This window comes from Rhinichthys klamathensis, unplaced genomic scaffold (genome assembly GCF_029890125.1).
Source record: "Rhinichthys klamathensis goyatoka isolate OS25496 unplaced genomic scaffold, OSU_Roscu_1.1 h1tg000685l_1, whole genome shotgun sequence".
NCBI lineage: Eukaryota > Metazoa > Chordata > Actinopteri > Cypriniformes > Leuciscidae > Rhinichthys > Rhinichthys klamathensis.
In genome coordinates, this window is record NW_026607114.1 from 442,501 (window position 1) to 466,406 (window position 23,906).

At 43.1% G+C, this 23,906-nt stretch overlaps 1 protein-coding gene across 2 annotated transcripts in view; it reads left to right on the forward strand.

The window, feature by feature from the left end:
* The window catches only part of mfsd14bb (major facilitator superfamily domain containing 14Bb), a 23,594-nt gene extending 102 nt beyond the window's left edge, over positions 1-23,492 (forward strand). The window contains exons 1-12 of one of the 2 annotated variants that reach the window (XM_056241911.1): positions 1-87; positions 2,045-2,137; positions 2,212-2,274; positions 9,792-9,919; positions 10,183-10,297; positions 13,316-13,534; positions 18,278-18,391; positions 18,572-18,643; positions 19,294-19,406; positions 20,157-20,254; positions 21,314-21,459; positions 23,073-23,492. The exon at positions 1-87 is cut by the window's left edge and continues 102 nt beyond it. In XM_056241911.1, coding sequence (XP_056097886.1) covers positions 67-87; positions 2,045-2,137; positions 2,212-2,274; positions 9,792-9,919; positions 10,183-10,297; positions 13,316-13,534; positions 18,278-18,391; positions 18,572-18,643; positions 19,294-19,406; positions 20,157-20,254; positions 21,314-21,459; positions 23,073-23,288 — 1,398 coding nt within the window. In that variant the 5' untranslated portion in view covers positions 1-66 and the 3' untranslated portion in view covers positions 23,289-23,492. Of the gene's footprint in view, positions 88-2,041; positions 2,138-2,211; positions 2,275-9,791; positions 9,920-10,182; positions 10,298-13,315; positions 13,535-18,277; positions 18,392-18,571; positions 18,644-19,293; positions 19,407-20,156; positions 20,255-21,313; positions 21,460-23,072 lie in introns of both variants that reach the window. The other variant, XM_056241910.1, reaches the window with a different exon arrangement.
* The last annotated feature ends 414 nt before the right edge of the window (positions 23,493-23,906 follow it).

Consider the following 23,906-nt stretch of genomic DNA (forward strand, 5'->3'; position numbering starts at 1 on the left):
AGTAATTAAATCCGATCAGGATGATTGAGATCTCGAGCAGAATGTGAGAGTCGGACGGAAAACATCATGCCGTTCAAACACATCAGAGTGAGTGACGTCATCGCACCTCAACATTCTCATTAAACGCGGTGTTTTTATTGTAGATGAAGGAAATTATGATGATCAAGGCTGTTTCTTTGTGTTGTGTGATGTTTAATTCTGTCACGTGCTCAGAAGGATCTATAATGACAGATTCATGGTTTTTCTCTCTCACACAAATACACTCACTCTCACTCACACACATACTCACTCTCTCTCTCACACTCACTCTCACACACACATACACACACACTCAAACACATACACTCTCTCACACAATTACACTCTCTCTCTCACACACACATACACTCTCTCACACAAATACACTCACTCACTCACACACATACACTCTCTCACACACACACACACTCTCTCTCTCACACTCACTCTCTCTCTCACACTCACTCTCACACACACATACACACACACTCAAACACATACACTCTCTCACACAATTACACTCTCTCTCTCACACACACACACATACACACACACACACATACACTCTCTCACACAAATACACTCACTCACTCACACACATACACTCTCTCACACAATTACACTCACTCACTCACACACATACACTCTCTCTCTCTCACACACACATACACACACACATACACTCTCTCACACAAATACACTCACTCACTCACACACATACACACACACACACACACACTCAAACACATACACTCTCTCTCTCACACACACACATACACACACACATACACTCTCTCACACAATTACACTCACTCACTCACACACATACACTCTCTCTCTCACACTCACTCTCACACACACACATACACACACACATACACTCGCTTTCTCACACTCACTCTCTCACACACACACACATACACTCTCTCACACAAATACACTCACTCAATCACACACATACACTCTCTCTCTCACACTCACTCTCACACACACACATACACACACACATACACTCTCTCTCACACTCACTCTCACACACACATACACACACACACACACACACTCAAACACATACACTCTCTCACACACATACACTCTCTCTCTCTCACACTCACTCTCACACACACACACACACACACACACACACACACACACACACACACACACACACACACACACACACATACACTCTCTCACACAATTTCACTCACTCACACACATACACTCTCTCTCACACACTCACTCTCACACACATACACTCTCTCACACTCACTCTCACACACACACATACACACACACATACACTCTCTCACACACACACATACACTCACACATACACTCTCTCACACAAATTCACTCACTCACTCACACACATACACTCTCTCTCACACTCACTCTCACACACACACACACTCAAACACATACACTCTCTCACACAATTACACTCACTCATTCACTCACACACACACACACACACACACACACACAAACACTCTCTCTCTCACTCACACACACACTTACTCTCTCTCACACACATACACATACATACTACTCACACAGACAAACACACACACACACATTCTCTCTCACACACACTCACTCATACAGACACACTTACACACACACACACATACACAGACAAACACACACACACTCTGACACAGACACACACATTCTCTCTCACACACACTCACTCATACAGACACACTTACACACACACACACATACACAGACAAACACACACACACTCTGACACAGACACACACATTCTCTCTCACACACACTCACTCATACAGACACACTTACACACACACACACATACACAGACAAACACACACACACTCTGACACAGACACACACATTCTCTCTCACACACACTCACTCATACAGACACACCTACACACACATACACATACACTCTCCTTCACACACACACACTGACACTCTCTCTCTCACACATGAGACTGTCATGTTTCACAGCTGTGTGTGTGTGTGTGTGTGTGTGTGTGTGTGTGTTTTCCAGCAGCTCAGTGTGGGCCGGGCGAGGGTGTCTCATGCGGTGGCTGTGATCTTCCTGGAGTTCTTCTCCTGGGGTCTCCTGACCACGCCGATGCTGACGGTGCGTCTCACACACACACACACACACACACACACACACACACACACTGTTCTCTGACCTGTTCTTCATTACAGGTGCTGCGCGAAACCTTCCCACAGCACACGTTCCTCATGAACGGCCTCATCCAGGGCGTCAAGGTCAGTGGCTCACATTTGCATGGCATTTGTGTTCACTGTAGTTATAATGTGTGACAGTCCTCGATCATTATTGGCTAGATATTAACTGTCCTGTTTTTCTTACTGTGTAAAAGGCAGTTTTGCATTGAATGTCGTAACCGGAGTGTGTTCAGTCGTAACTGGAGTGTGTGTAGACGTAACTGGAGTGTGTGTAGACGTAACTGGAGTGTGTGTAGACGTAACTGGAGTGTGTGTAGACGTAACTGGAGTGTGTGTAGTCGTAACTGGAGTGTGTGTAGTCGTAACTGGAGTGTGTGTAGTCGTAACTGGAGTGTGTGTAGTCGTAACTGGAGTGTGTGTAGTCGTAACTGGAGTGTGTGTAGTCGTAACTGGAGTGTGTGTAGTCGTAACTGGAGTGTGTGTAGTCGTAACTGGAGTGTGTGTAGTCGTAACTGGAGTGTGTGTAGTCGTAACTGGAGTGTGTGTAGTCGTAACTGGAGTGTGTGTAGTCGTAACTGGAGTGTGTTCAGTCGTAACTGGAGTGTGTGTAGACGTAACTGGAGTGTGTGTAGACGTAACTGGAGTGTGTGTAGACGTAACTGGAGTGTGTGTAGACGTAACTGGAGTGTGTGTAGACGTAACTGGAGTGTGTGTAGTCGTAACTGGAGTGTGTGTAGTCGTAACTGGAGTGTGTGTAGTCGTAACTGGAGTGTGTGTAGTCGTAACTGGAGTGTGTGTAGTCGTAACTGGAGTGTGTGTAGTCGTAACTGGAGTGTGTGTAGTCGTAACTGGAGTGTGTGTAGTCGTAACTGGAGTGTGTGTAGTAACTGGAGTGTGTGTAGTCGTAACTGGAGTGTGTGTAGTCGTAACTGGAGTGTGTGTAGTCGTAACTGGAGTGTGTGTAGTCGTAACTGGAGTGTGTGTAGTCGTAACTGGAGTGTGTGTAGTCGTAACTGGAGTGTGTGTAGTCGTAACTGGAGTGTGTTCAGTCGTAACTGGAGTGTGTGTAGTCGTAACTGGAGTGTGTGTAGTCGTAACTGGAGTGTGTTCAGTCGTAACTGGAGTGTGTGTAGTCGTAACTGGAGTGTGTTCAGTCGTAACTGGAGTGTGTGTAGTCGTAACTGGAGTGTGTGTAGTCGTAACTGGAGTGTGTGTAGTCGTAACTGGAGTGTGTGTAGTCGTAACTGGAGTGTGTGTAGTCGTAACTGGAGTGTGTTCAGTCGTAACTGGAGTGTGTGTAGTCGTAACTGGAGTGTGTTCAGTCGTAACTGGAGTGTGTGTAGTCGTAACTGGAGTGTGTGTAGTCGTAACTGGAGTGTGTGTAGTCGTAACTGGAGTGTGTGTAGTCGTAACTGGAGTGTGTGTAGTCGTAACTGGAGTGTGTGTAGTCGTAACTGGAGTGTGTGTAGTCGTAACTGGAGTGTGTGTAGTCGTAACTGGAGTGTGTTCAGTCGTAACTGGAGTGTGTGTAGTCGTAACTGGAGTGTGTGTAGTCGTAACTGGAGTGTGTGTAGTCGTAACTGGAGTGTGTTCAGTCGTAACTGGAGTGTGTGTAGTCGTAACTGGAGTGTGTGTAGTCGTAACTGGAGTGTGTTCAGTCGTAACTGGAGTGTGTTCAGTCGTAACTGGAGTGTGTGTAGTCGTAACTGGAGTGTGTGTAGTCGTAACTGGAGTGTGTTCAGTCGTAACTGGAGTGTGTGTAGTCGTAACTGGAGTGTGTGTAGTCGTAACTGGAGTGTGTGTAGTCGTAACTGGAGTGTGTGTAGTCGTAACTGGAGTGTGTGTAGTCGTAACTGGAGTGTGTGTAGTCGTAACTGGAGTGTGTGTAGTCGTAACTGGAGTGTGTGTAGTCGTAACTGGAGTGTGTGTAGTCGTAACTGGAGTGTGTGTAGTCGTAACTGGAGTGTGTGTAGTCGTAACTGGAGTGTGTGTAGTCGTAACTGGATTGTGTGTAGTCGTAACTGGAGTGTGTGTAGTCGTAACTGGAGTGTGTGTAGTCGTAACTGGAGTGTGTTCAGTCGTAACTGGAGTGTGTGTAGTCGTAACTGGAGTGTGTTCAGTCGTAACTGGAGTGTGTTCAGTCGTAACTGGAGTGTGTGTAGTCGTAACTGGAGTGTGTTCAGTCGTAACTGGAGTGTGTGTAGTCGTAACTGGAGTGTGTGTAGTCGTAACTGGAGTGTGTGTAGTCGTAACTGGAGTGTGTGTAGTCGTAACTGGAGTGTGTGTAGTCGTAACTGGAGTGTGTGTAGTCGTAACTGGAGTGTGTTCAGTCGTAACCGGAGTGTGTTCAGTCGTAACTGGAGTGTGTTCAGTCGTAACCGGAGTGTGTGTAGTCGTAACTGGAGTGTGTGTAGTCGTAACTGGAGTGTGTTCAGTCGTAACCGGAGTGTGTGTAGTCGTAAGTAACTGGAGTGTGTGTAGTCGTAACTGGAGTGTGTGTAGTCGTAACTGGAGTGTGTGTAGTCGTAACTGGAGTGTGTGTAGTCGTAACTGGATTGTGTGTAGTCGTAACTGGAGTGTGTGTAGTCGTAACTGGAGTGTGTGTAGTCGTAACTGGAGTGTGTTCAGTCGTAACTGGAGTGTGTGTAGTCGTAACTGGAGTGTGTTCAGTCGTAACTGGAGTGTGTTCAGTCGTAACTGGAGTGTGTGTAGTCGTAACTGGAGTGTGTTCAGTCGTAACTGGAGTGTGTGTAGTCGTAACTGGAGTGTGTGTAGTCGTAACTGGAGTGTGTGTAGTCGTAACTGGAGTGTGTGTAGTCGTAACTGGAGTGTGTGTAGTCGTAACTGGAGTGTGTGTAGTCGTAACTGGAGTGTGTTCAGTCGTAACCGGAGTGTGTTCAGTCGTAACTGGAGTGTGTTCAGTCGTAACCGGAGTGTGTGTAGTCGTAACTGGAGTGTGTGTAGTCGTAACTGGAGTGTGTTCAGTCGTAACCGGAGTGTGTGTAGTCGTAAGTAACTGGAGTGTGTGTAGTCGTAACTGGAGTGTGTGTAGTCGTAACTGGAGTGTGTGTAGTCGTAACTGGAGTGTGTGTAGTCGTAACTGGAGTGTGTGTAGTCGTAACTGGAGTGTGTTCAGTCGTAACCGGAGTGTGTTCAGTCGTAACTGGAGTGTGTTCAGTCGTAACCGGAGTGTGTGTAGTCGTAACTGGAGTGTGTGTAGTCGTAACTGGAGTGTGTTCAGTCGTAACCGGAGTGTGTGTAGTCGTAAGTAACTGGAGTGTGTGTAGTCGTAACTGGAGTGTGTGTAGTCGTAACTGGAGTGTGTGTAGTCGTAACTGGAGTGTGTGTAGTTGTAACTGGAGTGTGTGTAGTCGTAACTGGAGTGTGTGTAGTCGTAACTGGAGTGTGTTCAGTCGTAACTGGAGTGTGTGTAGTCGTAACTGGAGTGTGTGTAGTCGTAACTGGAGTGTGTGTAGTCGTAACTGGAGTGTGTGTAGTCGTAACTGGAGTGTGTGTAGTCGTAACTGGAGTGTGTGTAGTCGTAACTGGAGTGTGTTCAGTCGTAACTGGAGTGTGTTCAGTCGTAACTGGAGTGTGTGTAGTCGTAACTGGAGTGTGTGTAGTCGTAACTGGAGTGTGTGTAGTCGTAACTGGAGTGTGTTCAGTCGTAACTGGAGTGTGTGTAGTCGTAACTGGAGTGTGTGTAGTCGTAACTGGAGTGTGTTCAGTCGTAACTGGAGTGTGTGTAGTCGTAACTGGAGTGTGTTCAGTCGTAACTGGAGTGTGTGTAGTCGTAACTGGAGTGTGTGTAGTCGTAACTGGAGTGTGTGTAGTCGTAACTGGAGTGTGTGTAGTCGTAACTGGAGTGTGTGTAGTCGTAACTGGAGTGTGTTCAGTCGTAACTGGAGTGTGTGTAGTCGTAACTGGAGTGTGTTCAGTCGTAACTGGAGTGTGTTCAGTCGTAACTGGAGTGTGTGTAGTCGTAACTGGAGTGTGTGTAGTCGTAACTGGAGTGTGTGTAGTCGTAACTGGAGTGTGTTCAGTCGTAACTGGAGTGTGTAGTCGTAACTGGAGTGTGTGTAGTCGTAACTGGAGTGTGTAGTCGTAACTGGAGTGTGTTCAGTCGTAACTGGAGTGTGTAGTCGTAACTGGAGTGTGTTCAGTCGTAACTGGAGTGTGTTCAGTCGTAACTGGAGTGTGTGTAGTCGTAACTGGAGTGTGTGTAGTCGTAACTGGAGTGTGTGTAGTCGTAACTGGAGTGTGTGTAGTCGTAACTGGAGTGTGTGTAGTCGTAACTGGAGTGTGTGTAGTCGTAACTGGAGTGTGTGTAGTCGTAACTGGAGTGTGTGTAGTCGTAACTGGAGTGTGTTCAGTCGTAACTGGAGTGTGTTCAGTCGTAACCGGAGTGTGTGTAGTCGTAACTGGAGTGTGTGTAGTCGTAACTGGAGTGTGTTCAGTCGTAACCGGAGTGTGTGTAGTCGTAACTGGAGTGTGTAGTCGTAACTGGAGTGTGTGTAGTCGTAACTGGAGTGTGTGTAGTCGTAACTGGAGTGTGTTCAGTCGTAACTGGAGTGTGTTCAGTCGTAACCGGAGTGTGTGTAGTCGTAACTGGAGTGTGTGTAGTCGTAACTGGAGTGTGTTCAGTCGTAACCGGAGTGTGTGTAGTCGTAAGTAACTGGAGTGTGTGTAGTCGTAAGTAACTGGAGTGTGTGTAGTCGTAACTGGAGTGTGTGTAGTCGTAACTGGAGTGTGTGTAGTTGTAACTGGAGTGTGTGTAGTCGTAACTGGAGTGTGTGTAGTCGTAACTGGAGTGTGTTCAGTCGTAACTGGAGTGTGTGTAGTCGTAACTGGAGTGTGTGTAGTCGTAACTGGAGTGTGTGTAGTCGTAACTGGAGTGTGTTCAGTCGTAACTGGAGTGTGTTCAGTCGTAACTGGAGTGTGTGTAGTCGTAACTGGAGTGTGTGTAGTCGTAACTGGAGTGTGTGTAGACGTAACTGGAGTGTGTGTAGTCGTAACTGGAGTGTGTTCAGTCGTAACTGGAGTGTGTGTAGTCGTAACTGGAGTGTGTGTAGTCGTAACTGGAGTGTGTGTAGTCGTAACTGGAGTGTGTTCAGTCGTAACTGGAGTGTGTGTAGTCGTAACTGGAGTGTGTGTAGACGTAACTGGAGTGTGTGTAGACGTAACTGGAGTGTGTGTAGTCGTAACTGGAGTGTGTGTAGTCGTAACTGGAGTGTGTGTAGTCGTAACTGGAGTGTGTGTAGTTGTAACTGGAGTGTGTGTAGTCGTAACTGGAGTGTGTGTAGTCGTAACTGGAGTGTGTTCAGTCGTAACTGGAGTGTGTGTAGTCGTAACTGGAGTGTGTGTAGTCGTAACTGGAGTGTGTGTAGTCGTAACTGGAGTGTGTTCAGTCGTAACTGGAGTGTGTTCAGTCGTAACTGGAGTGTGTGTAGTCGTAACTGGAGTGTGTGTAGTCGTAACTGGAGTGTGTGTAGACGTAACTGGAGTGTGTGTAGTCGTAACTGGAGTGTGTGTAGTCGTAACTGGAGTGTGTGTAGTCGTAACTGGAGTGTGTGTAGTCGTAACTGGAGTGTGTGTAGTCGTAACTGGAGTGTGTTCAGTCGTAACTGGAGTGTGTTCAGTCGTAACTGGAGTGTGTGTAGTCGTAACTGGAGTGTGTGTAGACGTAACTGGAGTGTGTGTAGACGTAACTGGAGTGTGTGTAGTCGTAACTGGAGTGTGTGTAGTCGTAACTGGAGTGTGTGTAGTTGTAACTGGAGTGTGTGTAGTCGTAACTGGAGTGTGTGTAGTCGTAACTGGAGTGTGTTCAGTCGTAACTGGAGTGTGTGTAGTCGTAACTGGAGTGTGTGTAGTCGTAACTGGAGTGTGTGTAGTCGTAACTGGAGTGTGTTCAGTCGTAACTGGAGTGTGTTCAGTCGTAACTGGAGTGTGTGTAGTCGTAACTGGAGTGTGTGTAGTCGTAACTGGAGTGTGTGTAGTCGTAACTGGAGTGTGTTCAGTCGTAACTGGAGTGTGTGTAGTCGTAACTGGAGTGTGTGTAGTCGTAACTGGAGTGTGTTCAGTCGTAACTGGAGTGTGTGTAGTCGTAACTGGAGTGTGTTCAGTCGTAACTGGAGTGTGTGTAGTCGTAACTGGAGTGTGTGTAGTCGTAACTGGAGTGTGTGTAGTCGTAACTGGAGTGTGTGTAGTCGTAACTGGAGTGTGTGTAGTCGTAACTGGAGTGTGTTCAGTCGTAACTGGAGTGTGTGTAGTCGTAACTGGAGTGTGTTCAGTCGTAACTGGAGTGTGTTCAGTCGTAACTGGAGTGTGTGTAGTCGTAACTGGAGTGTGTGTAGTCGTAACTGGAGTGTGTGTAGTCGTAACTGGAGTGTGTTCAGTCGTAACTGGAGTGTGTAGTCGTAACTGGAGTGTGTGTAGTCGTAACTGGAGTGTGTAGTCGTAACTGGAGTGTGTTCAGTCGTAACTGGAGTGTGTAGTCGTAACTGGAGTGTGTTCAGTCGTAACTGGAGTGTGTTCAGTCGTAACTGGAGTGTGTTCAGTCGTAACTGGAGTGTGTGTAGTCGTAACTGGAGTGTGTGTAGTCGTAACTGGAGTGTGTGTAGTCGTAACTGGAGTGTGTGTAGTCGTAACTGGAGTGTGTGTAGTCGTAACTGGAGTGTGTGTAGTCGTAACTGGAGTGTGTGTAGTCGTAACTGGAGTGTGTTCAGTCGTAACTGGAGTGTGTAGTCGTAACTGGAGTGTGTGTAGTCGTAACTGGAGTGTGTGTAGTCGTAACTGGAGTGTGTGTAGTCGTAACTGGAGTGTGTGTAGTCGTAACTGGAGTGTGTTCAGTCGTAACTGGAGTGTGTTCAGTCGTAACTGGAGTGTGTGTAGTCGTAACTGGAGTGTGTGTAGTCGTAACTGGAGTGTGTGTAGTCGTAACTGGAGTGTGTTCAGTCGTAACTGGAGTGTGTAGTCGTAACTGGAGTGTGTGTAGTCGTAACTGGAGTGTGTAGTCGTAACTGGAGTGTGTTCAGTCGTAACTGGAGTGTGTTCAGTCGTAACTGGAGTGTGTGTAGTCGTAACTGGAGTGTGTTCAGTCGTAACTGGAGTGTGTGTAGTCGTAACTGGAGTGTGTTCAGACGTAACTGGAGTGTGTTCAGTCGTAACTGGAGTGTGTGTAGTCGTAACTGGAGTTTGTGTAGTCGTAACTGGAGTGTGTGTAGTCGTAACTGGAGTGTGTTCAGTCGTAACTGGAGTGTGTAGTCGTAACTGGAGTGTGTGTAGTCGTAACTGGAGTGTGTGTAGTCGTAACTGGAGTGTGTGTAGTCGTAACTGGAGTGTGTGTAGTCGTAACTGGAGTGTGTTCAGTCGTAACTGGAGTGTGTAGTCGTAACTGGAGTGTGTGTAGTCGTAACTGGAGTGTGTAGTCGTAACTGGAGTGTGTAGTCGTAACTGGAGTGTGTTCAGTCGTAACTGGAGTGTGTAGTCGTAACTGGAGTGTGTTCAGTCGTAACTGGAGTGTGTGTAGTCGTAACTGGAGTGTGTAGTCGTAACTGGAGTGTGTAGTCGTAACTGGAGTGTGTTTGCTGTGTTTGCAGGGTTTGCTGTCGTTCATGAGCGCTCCACTGATCGGGGCCTTGTCTGATATTTGGGGCAGAAAAAGTTTCCTGCTGCTCACAGTGTTCTTCACCTGCGCCCCAATCCCACTGATGAGGATCAGCCCATGGTACGTGTGTGTGTGTGTGTGTGAGAGAGAGAGCGTATATGTGTGTGTGTGTGTGTGAGAGAGAGAGCTCCATCACATGACTCTCAAGTGACTAGTCTCTTGTAACCCAGTGAGGATGAATGCATTGATTCACGACTGACTTTGATTGTTTTATAGTTTGAGCTCGACAGCGTTGGACCTGTTGATGTTTCTGTTGTTAAAATGAACTGACATGTTTACAGGCATAAAGGTGATGTGTGTGTATCCCTGTCTCTCTTCATCAGGTGTTTCTTTGCTCTGATGTCAGTGTCTGGACTTTTCTCTGTTACATTTTCTGTGATATTTGCGTATGTGGCTGATATTACAGAAGAGCATGAAAGAAGCACAGCGTATGGACTGGTGAGAACACCTCTCACACACACACACACACTCACACTCACACTCACACTCACACACACACACACACACACACACACACACACACACACACACACACACTCACACTCACACTCACACACACACACACACACACACACACACACACACACTCACACTCACACACACACACACTCACACTCACACTCACACTCACACACACACACTCTCCCACACACACACACTCACACTCACACTCACACTCACACTCACACTCACACTCACACACACACTCACACTCACACTCACACACACACACACACACACACACTCTCCCACACACACACACTCACACTCTCCCACACACACACACACACACACACACACACACACAGTCACACTCATAAACACACACACACACACACACACACACACACACACACAGTCACACTCATAAACACACACACACACACACACACACACACTCACACTCTCTCCCCCCCACACACACACACACTCACACATACACACAAACACACTCTCTCCCCCCCACACACACACACACTCACACATACACACAAACACACTCTCCCCCCCCCCCCCCCCCACACACACGCTCACACATACACACAAACACACTCTCACACTCATACACACTCATAAACACACATAAATACACACGCACTCACACAGACTCACACACACACACACACACACACATACTATAGCGATTATATTAGCCATCAGCTCAAATGCAGATGCTCGAATGATTACATCTGTTCTATTATTAGTGTTTCTTAATTGATGTAGTTTGCATCATTGATTTTGTTATTTTCCTGTTTGTCACTGTGAAGCTGCTTTGAAACAATCTGTACTTTATAAAGCGCAATAAGACTAAATCTCTCACTCCAGATGCTTTACATATTTTCCCTCCATCAATTACATCTATGCATTTGGCGACGCTTTTATCCAAAGCGACTTACACTGCATCTCAAGCCAGGCACGGCGTTATGGGTGGGCCTGACGGGCCTAGGCCCACCCACTTTTCAACAGGCCCACCCAAAACTTTTCTTCAAAAATGTTTTGTCAATAATTATAAAAAAAATCGCCAATAAGCACATAATTTGTGCTAAAATAGTCTAAATGTTTAGTTTTAAAAACAATTTTAAAAAGCTGGTTATGTATATTTTGATGTTTCTGCGCAAGTTCAGCAGACAGTGTTCGGGTTTGTTCCGATCAGAGCATGTGAGCAGAGAGCGCATTTCTGAATATTCCGCTCTGCTCACTCATTCCGCAGGGTCGCGCGCTCAACCCAGAATGGCCTGCTGGCTCGAACTTCCAAGATATGTGGAATAAGGCCTCCGACTATTTTTTTCCCCTAGTTGTTCATTTAAGCCATTAGTGGGCAAATCGCCCCTTTATATTAATTTAATTAGGCTACTTAAATAGGATAGGCTATAGTAGCCTATACTATGGAAGCTTGTTTCCGCCATAGAATAAAAAATTTTGAAAGATAATTGCGACTTTTTATCTCACAATTGCGAGTTTACATCTCACAATTCTGACTTTATTACTCAGAATTGCGTGAAATAAAGCCGCGATTTGCGTGTTATAAAGTCAGAATTGCGTGAAATAAAGTCGCAATTGCTTTTTTTTTTTTTTTTTTTTTTTACCCGAGAATAGTTTATATCTAACAATTCAATTCTGACTTTGTAACACGCAATTGCGACTTTATATCATGCAATTCTGCCTTTATATCTCTCAATTGCGTATTATAAAGTCAGAATGGCGAGATATAAACATGCAATTCTGTGAAAAAAAGTCAGAATTTCAAGCTATATTTCTCGCACTTTATATCACGCAATTTTGACTTAATAACATACAGTTGCGACTTTAGGCCTATATCACGCAATTCTGACTTTATAGCTAACCTGCAATTGCCACTTTATCATGTAATTCTGAGATAAAAAGTCAGAATTGTGAGATTAAAAAATCGCAATTACATTTTTTATTTTTTACTGTGGCGGAAACATGCTCCAGTTGTCGTGCAATGCAAGTGATCGTGCCGGCGCCTCATTACATTGTCTGCTATATATTGCTTCTTATTTATTAAATACGGGCAATTGGTTGATAAAACTTTGATCAAAATTAAGATACAATTTATACGAAACGAAAATCTTAAAAAAAAAAAAATGTCTTTCTACAAAACAAAACTCAAGTGGTCAAAATAATGTTTTACCCACTCCATGTCTCCAGAAATATTGCAGCTTCAGCGCTTATCATTAGCTTGTGAAAGTGTGAAAATAATTTCCAGTAAAGGACAATGTTGCAACAGTCGTTGTTTAGGTACCTTAAACGCGCACGTACAGTCGTCATCGCTGCAACCAGGAGATGAAGGAAAGCTGAGATACACATCACCTAGCAGTAGCACATCTTCGTCTCTGCCACCCGCTATAGTACGACTATCGCTGCTAGCGCGACCAGCGCCGTTGCTAGGAGGGCGCCAGCGCCTCTGCATACCATGAGTCCTAATAAATGCAATTCAAACTATTTCTGAAGTGCTTCTTTTATAAAGAACACCGCTTTTTCTTCTATCGGGAAACGCAGCCCAGGTATGATGCGTAATGGAGATTCCAAAGCGCTCTTCTTTGGTCAGGACCAAGGAGAGTGATCGCAGATAGGTCCGTCTTGACTCCATATGCACCGAAACTTTGTAACAATGCAACAAAATATTTAAAGAGCACCAAGCTATTAAAATAGCCTACGTACAGATATATTAGTCAGTAATTTTTATTAGGTTAAACAGTGATTGGATAACGTTTTTAATTTAAGGCCCACCCACAATTGGTCTGGCCCATCCAAACCTGGAATCCTGGCGCCGTGCCTGTCTCAAGCTCCACATCTACATTCTTATCAGTTCTTGCTTTCCCTGGGAATCGAACCCATGACCTTGGCGTTGCAAGCGCCAGCGCTCTCCTGTCTGAGCTGCAGGAAACACCTGCTGTCTCGGTGTTTCATCTGTCTGGTTGTTTGGTGTTTCAGGTTTCGGCCACGTTCGCAGCGAGTTTGGTGACGAGTCCGGCTATCGGAGCGGTCCTGTCGGTCCGGTACGGGGACAGTCTGGTGGTTCTGCTCGCCACCATCATCGCAGTGGCCGATATTCTCTTCATCCTGCTGGTGGTTCCCGAGTCTCTGCCCGACAAAATGAGACTGTCATCGTGGGGTTTCCCCATCTCCTGGGCGCAGGCGGATCCGTTCGCTGTGAGTTACACATCCTTCATATATAGAGGGTGTGAATAACACAATAAACACACTAAAATGAAAGCATCTGATCATAGTGATGTTTCACCGGCATCATGTCGACAGATGAGGTCATTATAATCAAACTATCATAACAGTGTAATCTTAAAGTATATTTTAGACTGTATACAGGTGAAACTGGAAAAATTAGAATATTGTGAAAAGGTTCATATCTGTAAGTCATAATCATCACAATTATAACAAATAAAGGCTTGAAATATCTCACTTTGCATGTAATGAGTCTATATAATATATTAGTTTCACCTTTTAAGTTGACTTACTGAAATAAATGAACTTTTGCACCATATTCTAATTTTTCCAGTTTCACCTGTAGATCTGGCTATGTGAGACTATAGTTTGAATTAATCATTTTTCTATGAATGACACATTGACATTACAGAACAGAACGACTCTTTCCCTGAACCTTCTATAAGCATTCGTTCATGTGTCGGGAGCGTAAACGTCACATCCTTCTGATTTTTACTAGAGGTGGGCATAGATTAATTTTTTTAATCTAGATTAATCTAGATTAATATTGAAATTAATCTAGATTAATCTAGATTAAAATGGCTCATTTGAATTCTCCCGAAGGCATTCAGAATATGTGTGCTACCCAAATAATGACTAAAAGTAAGTCTTTGAGAATAGTTAGCCTCGCGTAGGGATGTGCATTTCTGCCAAAAATGCCATTCGATAATCGAGGAGCAAAAGTCGAATATCGTTAAAAAAACAAACAAACAAAAAAATGCAATGACAGAAAGGGAGGCCAATTTCATCTTTAGCGATTTGTCATCAAACAAACTGTTTATTAATTGAACAAGTAACATGTTTTCGTCCTTTTTTTAACATAGTAGGCTAATTGGAAGAAGAAAAAAAACAATACGCATGACAGTCCGTTTTTGCATCGCCAATGCTCGTTAGATCAAAAAATAATGTCATCATATGTCATAAGAATTTTATGTGAACCTGCCTTGTTACTGCAATAGCCTCATTTTTAAACAAATTAGTTTCAATCAATGTAAACTATTCGTGTGATTATGCCACTGCGCAATTCACGCGCAATACACACACAATGTATTACCTGAATGAAATGAAACCGAATGTTTCGTCCTGTGGAATCATTCATTCACAGACAGCTTACGAAGATGTTCAACTAATAAAGATCTTCATCGCTGGCAAAAATATGATGCATTTGCAGATTTGCATTCACTAGACTAGACTGTAGATCGGCCACTTCATCCAACGCTCTTGATGCTCTTAAATCTTCCTGTTTCGACTCCGAGTGTGAATTGAAAGCGCTTTCAGACGATTCAGTGCGCGAGGAACTGAACAGATCAACTGATTCGCGAACCGATTTAGACAGATCATCTGACAACTTGTTTGATGAAGTCTTTGAACAGAATCGACTCAAAAGAGTGATTCATTTGTAAATGAGCATCGCTCATGCCCATACAAAGGACACAGCGCGCTTGGAATAAACTCATTTAACAACGTATTGCATTAAAATAAAGTAACGAGAGGAACGTCGCCCAACGTAACAAAGTAAAAGTACACCTTGTGTCCCTGACAGGAAAATACCCTACTGCGCGATCTGTGACAGTAGGCGTGGCGTCATACTAACGTTACACATTAGAATTGCGCGAAAATATAACGATATTCGAAAAAGCTATTTATGATCCCAACCCAACTTTGATTAACGGCGATATTTTTTTTATCGCCCGATAAGAGTCTCACGTTAATGCAGCACGTTAACGCCGATAACGGCCCAGCACTAATTTTTACATATTAATATTTCACATAAAAACCAGTCTACAGGCTTATAGGAAACCTAGGATGTCAGATAGGTCATTTTTTAAGTGTCATCACAAGCTGTTCACACATTGGCAATAAAAAAGCGAGTAATAGAGGTTCATAATCTCTGTCTCTCAGTGTCTGAAACGCTTCGATCGAAGATTCAGGTTCTCTAAGCCCCGCCTCTCTGAGAGCTGCTCTGCTCTGATTGGTCAGAAAGCAAACGCTCATTATCATATCTGAATCTCAGCTCTTGATCACAGTGATACGAACAGTAACGATGGCGTGGGTTTCACCGTCTCAATCTCAGAAAACAGCGTCTCCTCGACACGAACCGAACTCTCCCAGTCTCAGATACACTACAGTGTTTGAGGGCGGAGCTAAGAGACGCTGTTCAGCCAATGGGCTCACATTCTGCAAATTAGATACAAACCTATAGAGGTTTATGCATTGCCGTCCCTTTCCCGCGGGAACACTGAGCGGCAGAAGCGCTGCGGAGTGACTGGAGTTAATAGAGGAAACTGAGAAAACACGAGTAAAACAAACGATTATCAGTTTAAACTAAAGCTTGGACTCGATATAGTGTTTCTTACAACTCACCACAGATCCAGTGATCATGATATCGACATGCAGCGGGAATCGTGTTTCCTCACATTTATATGAGCCTGATTTCAACGCCGGGGAAATACATAAAGCAAATTAGCCTGTGAACGCTTTATATAAATACAATATAGGTCTAAATCCATGACATCACTTACTATATCAATGTTATATATATCATCATATCATCCAGCCCTAAAACTTGTGTAGTTTTTGTCAGTGTTTATTAAAAAACGTCCAATTATGCAGAATATACGACGGTAAATATGTAATTAATGAGTTGTCAATACAATATATAACAACGTATGATTTTACCCCATAATTCAGCATATTTACACACAGTAATAACTGTAAATCCACCGTTCTCCGCCTGGATCCAGATGTTTCTGTGAATCACAGCGATACAACAACAACAACAACCTTTATTTATAAAGCACATTTAACACAATACAAATTGATCCAAAGTGCTGTACAAAGTGCATAGCAGAACTACGCTATAAAAACAATTACAAGTTTCCAAAAGCTAAAGAATAAAAATGTGTTTTCAGAGTAGATTTAAAAATATCCAATGAAGGAGCAGACCTCACATGATAAGGAAGAGCATTCCAAAGCTTAGGCCCCGCGACAGAAAAAGCCCGATCACCTTTTAATTTGTGGTGACATCGTGACACATTTAAAAGCAAGTGATTTGACGATCGAAGTGCCCTAGCAGGACAGTATGGCACAATAAGATCACAAATGTACCTTGGTGCACAGCCAGACAACGCCTTATAGACAAACATAAGGATCTTAAAATCAACTCTAAACTTAATGGGAAGCCAGTGAAGGGATTCAAAACAGGAGAAATATGATCCCTCTTTTTAGACCCAGTCAAAAGTCTTGCAGCCGCATTTTGAACAATTTGTAATCACGAAAGTGTAGATTGAGGAAGACCAGAATAAAGAGAGTTGCAATAGTCTAATCGTGATGTTACAAATGCATGAATTGCAACTTCTAAATCTTTGCTTGAAAGAACACTCTTCAACTTTGCAATTGATTTTAAATGGAAAAAACTTCCTCTAATAACAGCACTAATTTGTTTGTCGAAAAATAGTGCAGAGTCAAAGATCACTCCAAGGTTTTTGATTTGTTTGCATACTTTGTTTGAGAGAGGACCTAACTGGGCTTTCAGAGCAGGAGTGGAATCTGCCGGACAACCCAGAATTAAAACCTCTGTTTTATCCTTATTTAACTGCAGAAAATTATTTGTCATCCACCTCTTAATATCATCTACACATTCCAATAACATGAAGCAGTGTTGTCAAGCCTTACTGGAAGGTAAAGCTGAGAATCATCTGCATAGCAGTGATATGAAATGTTATACTTCTGAAAAATGAGGGCCAAAGGGAGCATATAAAGGGAAAACAAGAAAGGTCCCAAAATAGATCCCTGGGGCACTCCAAATAAAACAGGCGCAGATGACGAGGAACAATTTCCTAAATTTACAGAAAAAGTCCTCTTTTCGAGGTAGGAAGCAAACCATTGTAATACAGTGCCCTTGACACCTACTATATATTCTAGCCGTTCAAGAAGAATGTTGTGGTCGATGGTATCAATGTAGCGCTCAGGTCTAACAAAACCAGCACAACACAAGAGCCTGAATCTAAAGCAAGCAAGATATCATTCGTTACCCTCAACAAAGCTGACTCAGTGCTATGTAATGACCTAAAGCCAGATTGGAACATGTCCAAAATATTAAAAGAATTCAAATAAAACTGGAGCTGTGAAAAAACAACTTTCTCTAAAAGCTTAGAGATAAGAGGCAGTTTAGAGATCGGTCGGTAATTACTGCACATTTCTGGATCAAGTTGAGTTTTTTTCAACATAGGATGCACAATTGCATGTTTAAAACTAGCTGGAACGACACCTTTGGCTAAAGAGCTGTTTATGATAGCAGTTACCATATGACTAATGGTAGAAAAAACATCCTTAAAAAGACGAGCCGGGATAATATCTAATTTAGAACCAGAACACTTCATAGTAGAGATTATATCAGCTAGCTGAGTTGGAGAGACAGGTTTAAAGTTTGACGGGCTACTCATAGGAGAGGGCACTTGTAAATGACATGGTTCAGAGGGAACAATGGAGCTTCTAATATCATCAATTTTTTGAGTGAAATGTTTTAAAAAATCTTCACAAAGCTCAAAAGAGGCCTCAGCGATCATTTGCTTCTCTGTTCTGTATCTTTCGTCAGTCTGTCAAATATACCTCAGAAACGTCACTGCAGTGTATAACTCTGTGTGTGTGTGTGTGTGTGTGTGTGTGTGTGTGTAGTCTCTGAGGAAGGTTGGTAAAGACTCCACAGTGCTGCTCATCTGTGTCACAGTGTTCCTGTCGTATCTGCCGGAGGCCGGACAGTACTCCAGCTTCTTCCTCTACCTGGGACAGGTGCGTGGCGCTTTCGGTTTATAGTATCTAGCAATGTGGCGTCTGTCCAAATGGAACAGGATGTTGAACAAGAAATAGACTAATTATGACTTGAAAGTAATTATTCATAACCTTCCTTATGAATTTGTGTTCATTTTCCCGTTAAGCATGAACATTAGAAACTGTGTGTTGGTATTTCAGGTCATTAACTTCTCATCAGGAGCAATTGCGGCGTATATTGCGATGGTGGGAATCCTGTCCATCATTGCACAGGTAAAGATGTCTTCATGACAAATTTATTCAAACATGCATATATAATTAACAGTAAATAAACTCATCTCTGGTATTTTTTATTGCTAGCTAATGAACTGTGAACACAATGAGGTTCATTCTCGTTTCACGCATGTTCGCTGATCGATGTTTATATGTGAACCTGGACCACAGACCTGGTCACATGACGCACGGGTGTATACACTGTATGGGTCAAAATTATAAATTTTTCTTTTATGCCAAAAATCATTAGGATATTAAGTAGAGATCATGTTCCATGAAGATATTTAGTAAATTTCCTACCGTAAATATATAAAACATTTATTTTAGTGAGTGGATGAAGCACAATCGTGAACATAATGGACAACTTTAAAGATGATTTTCTCAATGTTTTGATTTATTTGCACCCTCAGATTCCAGATGTTCAATAGTTGCATCTCTGAAAGATATTGTCATATCCTATCAAACCACACATCAATGAAAAAAGCTTATTTATTCAGCTTTCATGTGATATATAAATCTCTGACTGGTTTTGTGGTCCAGGGTCACATATGTGAATAAAAGCCTAAATCGGACCTGATCATCTGCTGTAAAACAATCAGCCGATACATCGGTGCATATCCCTATTCATGATATTGATTGTGTTTTTGCAGACGTTACTTTTAAGCATTCTAATGAAGAGAATTGGCAATAAAAGCACAGTGCTTCTGGGACTGGGGTTTCAGCTGCTCCAGCTGGCCTGGTACGGCTTCGGGTCAGAACCATGGTGAGCCGGGTCTCTAATCTGAGTCTTTCCTATGATGGATGAGTAGGGCTGGGTATCGAGTCAGATGTTCCAATTCGATCCGATTCACAAGCTCTTAATTCGATTCGATTTCGATTTTTGAGTTCGATTCTCAATTCAACTCAATGAATATAGATTTAATACAAATCCTACATTTATAACAAAGAACAGTGAAAATAAGTTTACAAGTGGTTAATTAATAAAAAGAAATTAAGAGCTACAAACCTGTATATTAAACTCTTTTTATTTTAGGTGCACTTGGGAACATTAAAACAGAACCAAACTCTATTTAAAATGCATACAATGAATAGACAAGATTTTGATGCTGTAAATTGGACGAGTCAGAACAGTCGCACTCCTTGATCAAACAGGATCAGGTTATTATATGTTGAAGATTAAACAAACATAAAATCTCCCAGCATTATCTGTAACATGGAGGCTCAAGCCTATGAACAGTGGAGGAAAACTAATACTGGCTTTGGGTGATAGATTAAAAAAATGGAAAAAAAATTGATTCGTGGGCTTTGAGAATCGATTTTGATTCGACCACATTTTAAAAAACGATTAATCGAAAAATATATTTTTTTGCCCAGCCCTATGGATGAGGTTTATTTTGATCTGAATGACTGGCGTTGTTTGTAATGGAAAAGCGTGAGGTCAGCTCTACTGTGAAGGGATTGCCGGCCTGTGACTCGCTGGGTTTAAAATAGCGTGTGTGTTTGTGTGTCTCAGGATGATGTGGGCGGCCGGGACCGTCGCTGCCATGTCCAGTATCACCTTTCCCGCCGTGAGCGCGCTCGTCTCTCACTGCACAGATCACGACCAGCAGGGTAAGCCTCGAACCACTGCGTGTGCGTTAACAGGCCTGTCCATGGCTCTCGTGTTCCAGCACTGACGACACGGCCCTGCTGCGGAAGATTGTGTTTCAGCCGATAGTGCAGAAATGATGTACATTAACAATGATTTAAAATATTAAAGGAGTAGTTCCCTTCAGAATTTAAGTTTACTCTCCTCCACCTCATCCAAGATGTTCATGTCTATCAAATGAAGGTTTTTGAGGAACACACTCCAGGGTTTCTCCATATAGTGACTTCAATGGGGTCCAACGGGTCGAAGGTCCAGATGTGAGTTTCAGTGCAGCTTCAAAGTCTCGACACGATCCAGCCGAGGAATAAGAGTCTGATCTAGACAAACCAGCCGACATTTATAACAAAAACAACATTTATATACTTTTAACCACTAATGCTGGTCTTGCACTCGCTGTGATGCGACACACATTACGTAATCAGGGTGAAAGGTCAAGCGGGACGTAGGCGTAAGAACAGACGCAGTGTTTACACACATTCATTTTGTAAACACTAAGTCAAACGCCATTTAAATGAAAATGAGATGAGAGTTTTTCGCTCTACTCTACATTTCTGAACCGGAACACGCTTGACCTTTCACCCTGATTACGTAACGTGTGTCGCATCACAGCTCGAGCAAGACCAGCATTAGTGGTTAAAAGTATATAAATGTGTATTTTGTTATAAATGTCCGCTGGTTTGTCTAGATCAGACTCTTATTCCTCGGCTGGATCGTGTCGAGACTTTGAAGCTGCACTGAAACTCACATCTGGACCTTCGACCCGTTGGACCCCATTGAAGACACTATATGGAGAAACCCTGGAGTGTGTTCCTCAAAAACCTTCATTTCTTTCCGACCGAAGAAAGAAAGACATGAACATCTTGGATGATGTGGAGGAGAGTAAATTATCATGAAATTTTAATTCTGAAGTGATTAAAATATCAATCCACATCAAACGGGAAGTAGCTAATTAAATTTTAGGGTGGTACAACTCTGGTTCCCCACTGACTCTCTGAGTTAATGATTTGTGTGTGTTGTTTTAGGAGCGGTTCAGGGAATGATCACAGGGATTCGAGGTCTGTGTAACGGACTCGGCCCGGCTCTCTTCGGATTCATATTCTTCCTCTTCAATGTGGAGCTGAAGGAGATAAGCCCCGTCCCGAACCCCGTCACACCCGGCACCGAAGAGGTCAGAGTCTTCAGACGCTTTCAGTGTTATTCTTTCTGTACAATATTCCTGCAGCTTACTGTGTTTTGTCAAGTCAGCTTCATTTATACAGCGCTTTAACAATATAGAGTTTCACAGCAGCTTTACAGTGATAACAGGAGATTACAGTCACAGAGATCGTTTAGGCTTTACAGCAGATCTAGAATAAAGTTATTGTTCAGATAAAGTTAGTTTTGATTGATTCACTTCCGTTGTAAAGATCATTAGTTATTAACTTAGGGGCCGCTAACACGACACCGCTCTAACAGAAAACCTTTAAAGGTACAATATGTAAGAATTTTGTAATAAAATATCCAAAAATCACTTGCACAGTGTGATATATTTCCTGCAGTTGTGTACTTACAATATCCCAAAAGTCTCCAAAGATGTTTTATTTCAGAGAAATTCCCATTTTAAATAAGTGGCCGTCACGGAAAAAAATGTTGCCTGTCAATGACGCAATATCCGCGCTATCCTCGGTTTCCGCTCGTACTGCCTTAGCCATGACGTAACCATGGCGACAGACGTGGACAACTGCGTAGTGCGTAGCGTTTAGCGGCACGCAGTTCTTGTTTCTTTCAAACATAGACCATGGCAAGCAGACTTTGGGACAAACAAGGAGAACTAAAATGAGGATCAACATCAGCGTGGCGTTTATGAAATGCCGAGAGCTAGCGTCCGCGGCTAACTCTGACTCGACAGAGCTTCACGAGTCACGACAGCTTTATTAGACAGGTGAGCAAATGTACATAAAACAAATCAATGTTATATAACGTTAGCTCAACATGATGAAATGTTAGAATATGGTCAGTATGTTATTCTAATGTTGAGCTAGCTTACTGCTAGTTTCGCATAGCAAACGAACTAACACGTAGTATACCATTATAACTTTCAACACACATTTAAATGCCGTTTAGTGTGATAGTGTAACGTTAGACCAAGTGAAGCAGCGCTGCGTTACCTCACAAGTTTAATTCGTATGATAAACTGACCTGTGTGAGTAATCCAGCACTTGCGTTCGGTAGAATTAAATGTCCTTATTCTTCTATATCCGCGGGACTCGCGTGTGATATCTGTCTCTTTAGCAATCGCGATCTGCTTCATACCACTGTAATGTTAAAAAATTACTGGAGATTGTTTGCACTCATCCATAAACATTATTAGATCCATCAGCTTGACAGCAAGTCCCATCATTCAGCTCATCACTGCGTCATCAACCTACGCCTGTGTTATTGTTGGAAACTGCGCCCTCTTGTGGCGAAAAAAACCTACATATTGTGCCTTTAATGCGCTCCGGCCATTCATTCACACACGTCAGGGTTTGGTGCTCAAGAGCGCAAACCTTGAAACAGGTTCAAAGGTGCAAGCGTTGAATAATTGTGAAAAGCGTGATCATCTCTGTGTAAACTTCAAAAACACGAATCTGTGAAAACGCTGACGCCGTGCACATCCGTATTACGTGTTTAGTCTATAGATGAGAGTGTTTGAATATGCATGTGTGCAGGCGTGTAGTCTTACTCTACATATTGACCTCACCTAATTACTTGTCTGGCCTTGAAAATTCCTAATACAGAATTTGATGTTTTGTGTTTCAGAAGTCCGTTATTCCTGGTCCTCCGTTCCTGTTCGGCGCTTGTACGGTTGTGCTGGCGCTTCTGGTGGCGGTCTTCATCCCGGCTCAACACACTCTGGTCGTGAAGACGTGCAGCACGAGGATCATGACGGAGCCGGTGAGCGGTGGCCCCGAGAACGGCTCCGTTCCTGTGAGCGACGAGGACAACGAGCCTCTTCTACAGGACAGTAGCTTATAGACCACTGAACCCCTACAAGGTTTCCATTCCAGGAGTGTGTCTGAAAAAGCTTTGTATGAGATGTCTAAACGTCTTTTTGGTGACACTTTATAACAAGGTCTTATTTGATAACATTGCATTAGCTAACATTAAAGGGATAGTTCACCCAAAAATTCTAATTAGCCCAGGATTTACTCACCCAGAAGCCATCCTAGGTGTGCATAAAAGTGCATAAAAGTGCATCTATCCATCATAAAAGTGCATCTGTCCATCATAAAAGTGCGTCTATCCATCATAAAAGTGCGTCTATCCATCATAAAAGTGCATCTATCTATCATAAAAGTGCATCTATCCATCATAAAAGTGCATCTATATACATGATAAAAGTGCATCTATTCATGATAAAAGTGCATCTATTCATGATAAAAGTGCATCTATCCATCATAAAAGCGCATCTGTCCATCATAAAAGTGCATCTATCCATCATAAAAGCGCATCTGTCCATCATAAAAGTGCATCTATCCATCATAAAAGTGCATCTGTCCATCATAAAAGTGCTTCTATCCATCATAAAAGTGCATCTATCCATCATAAAAGTGCATCTGTCCATCATAAAAGTGCATCTATCCATCATAAAAG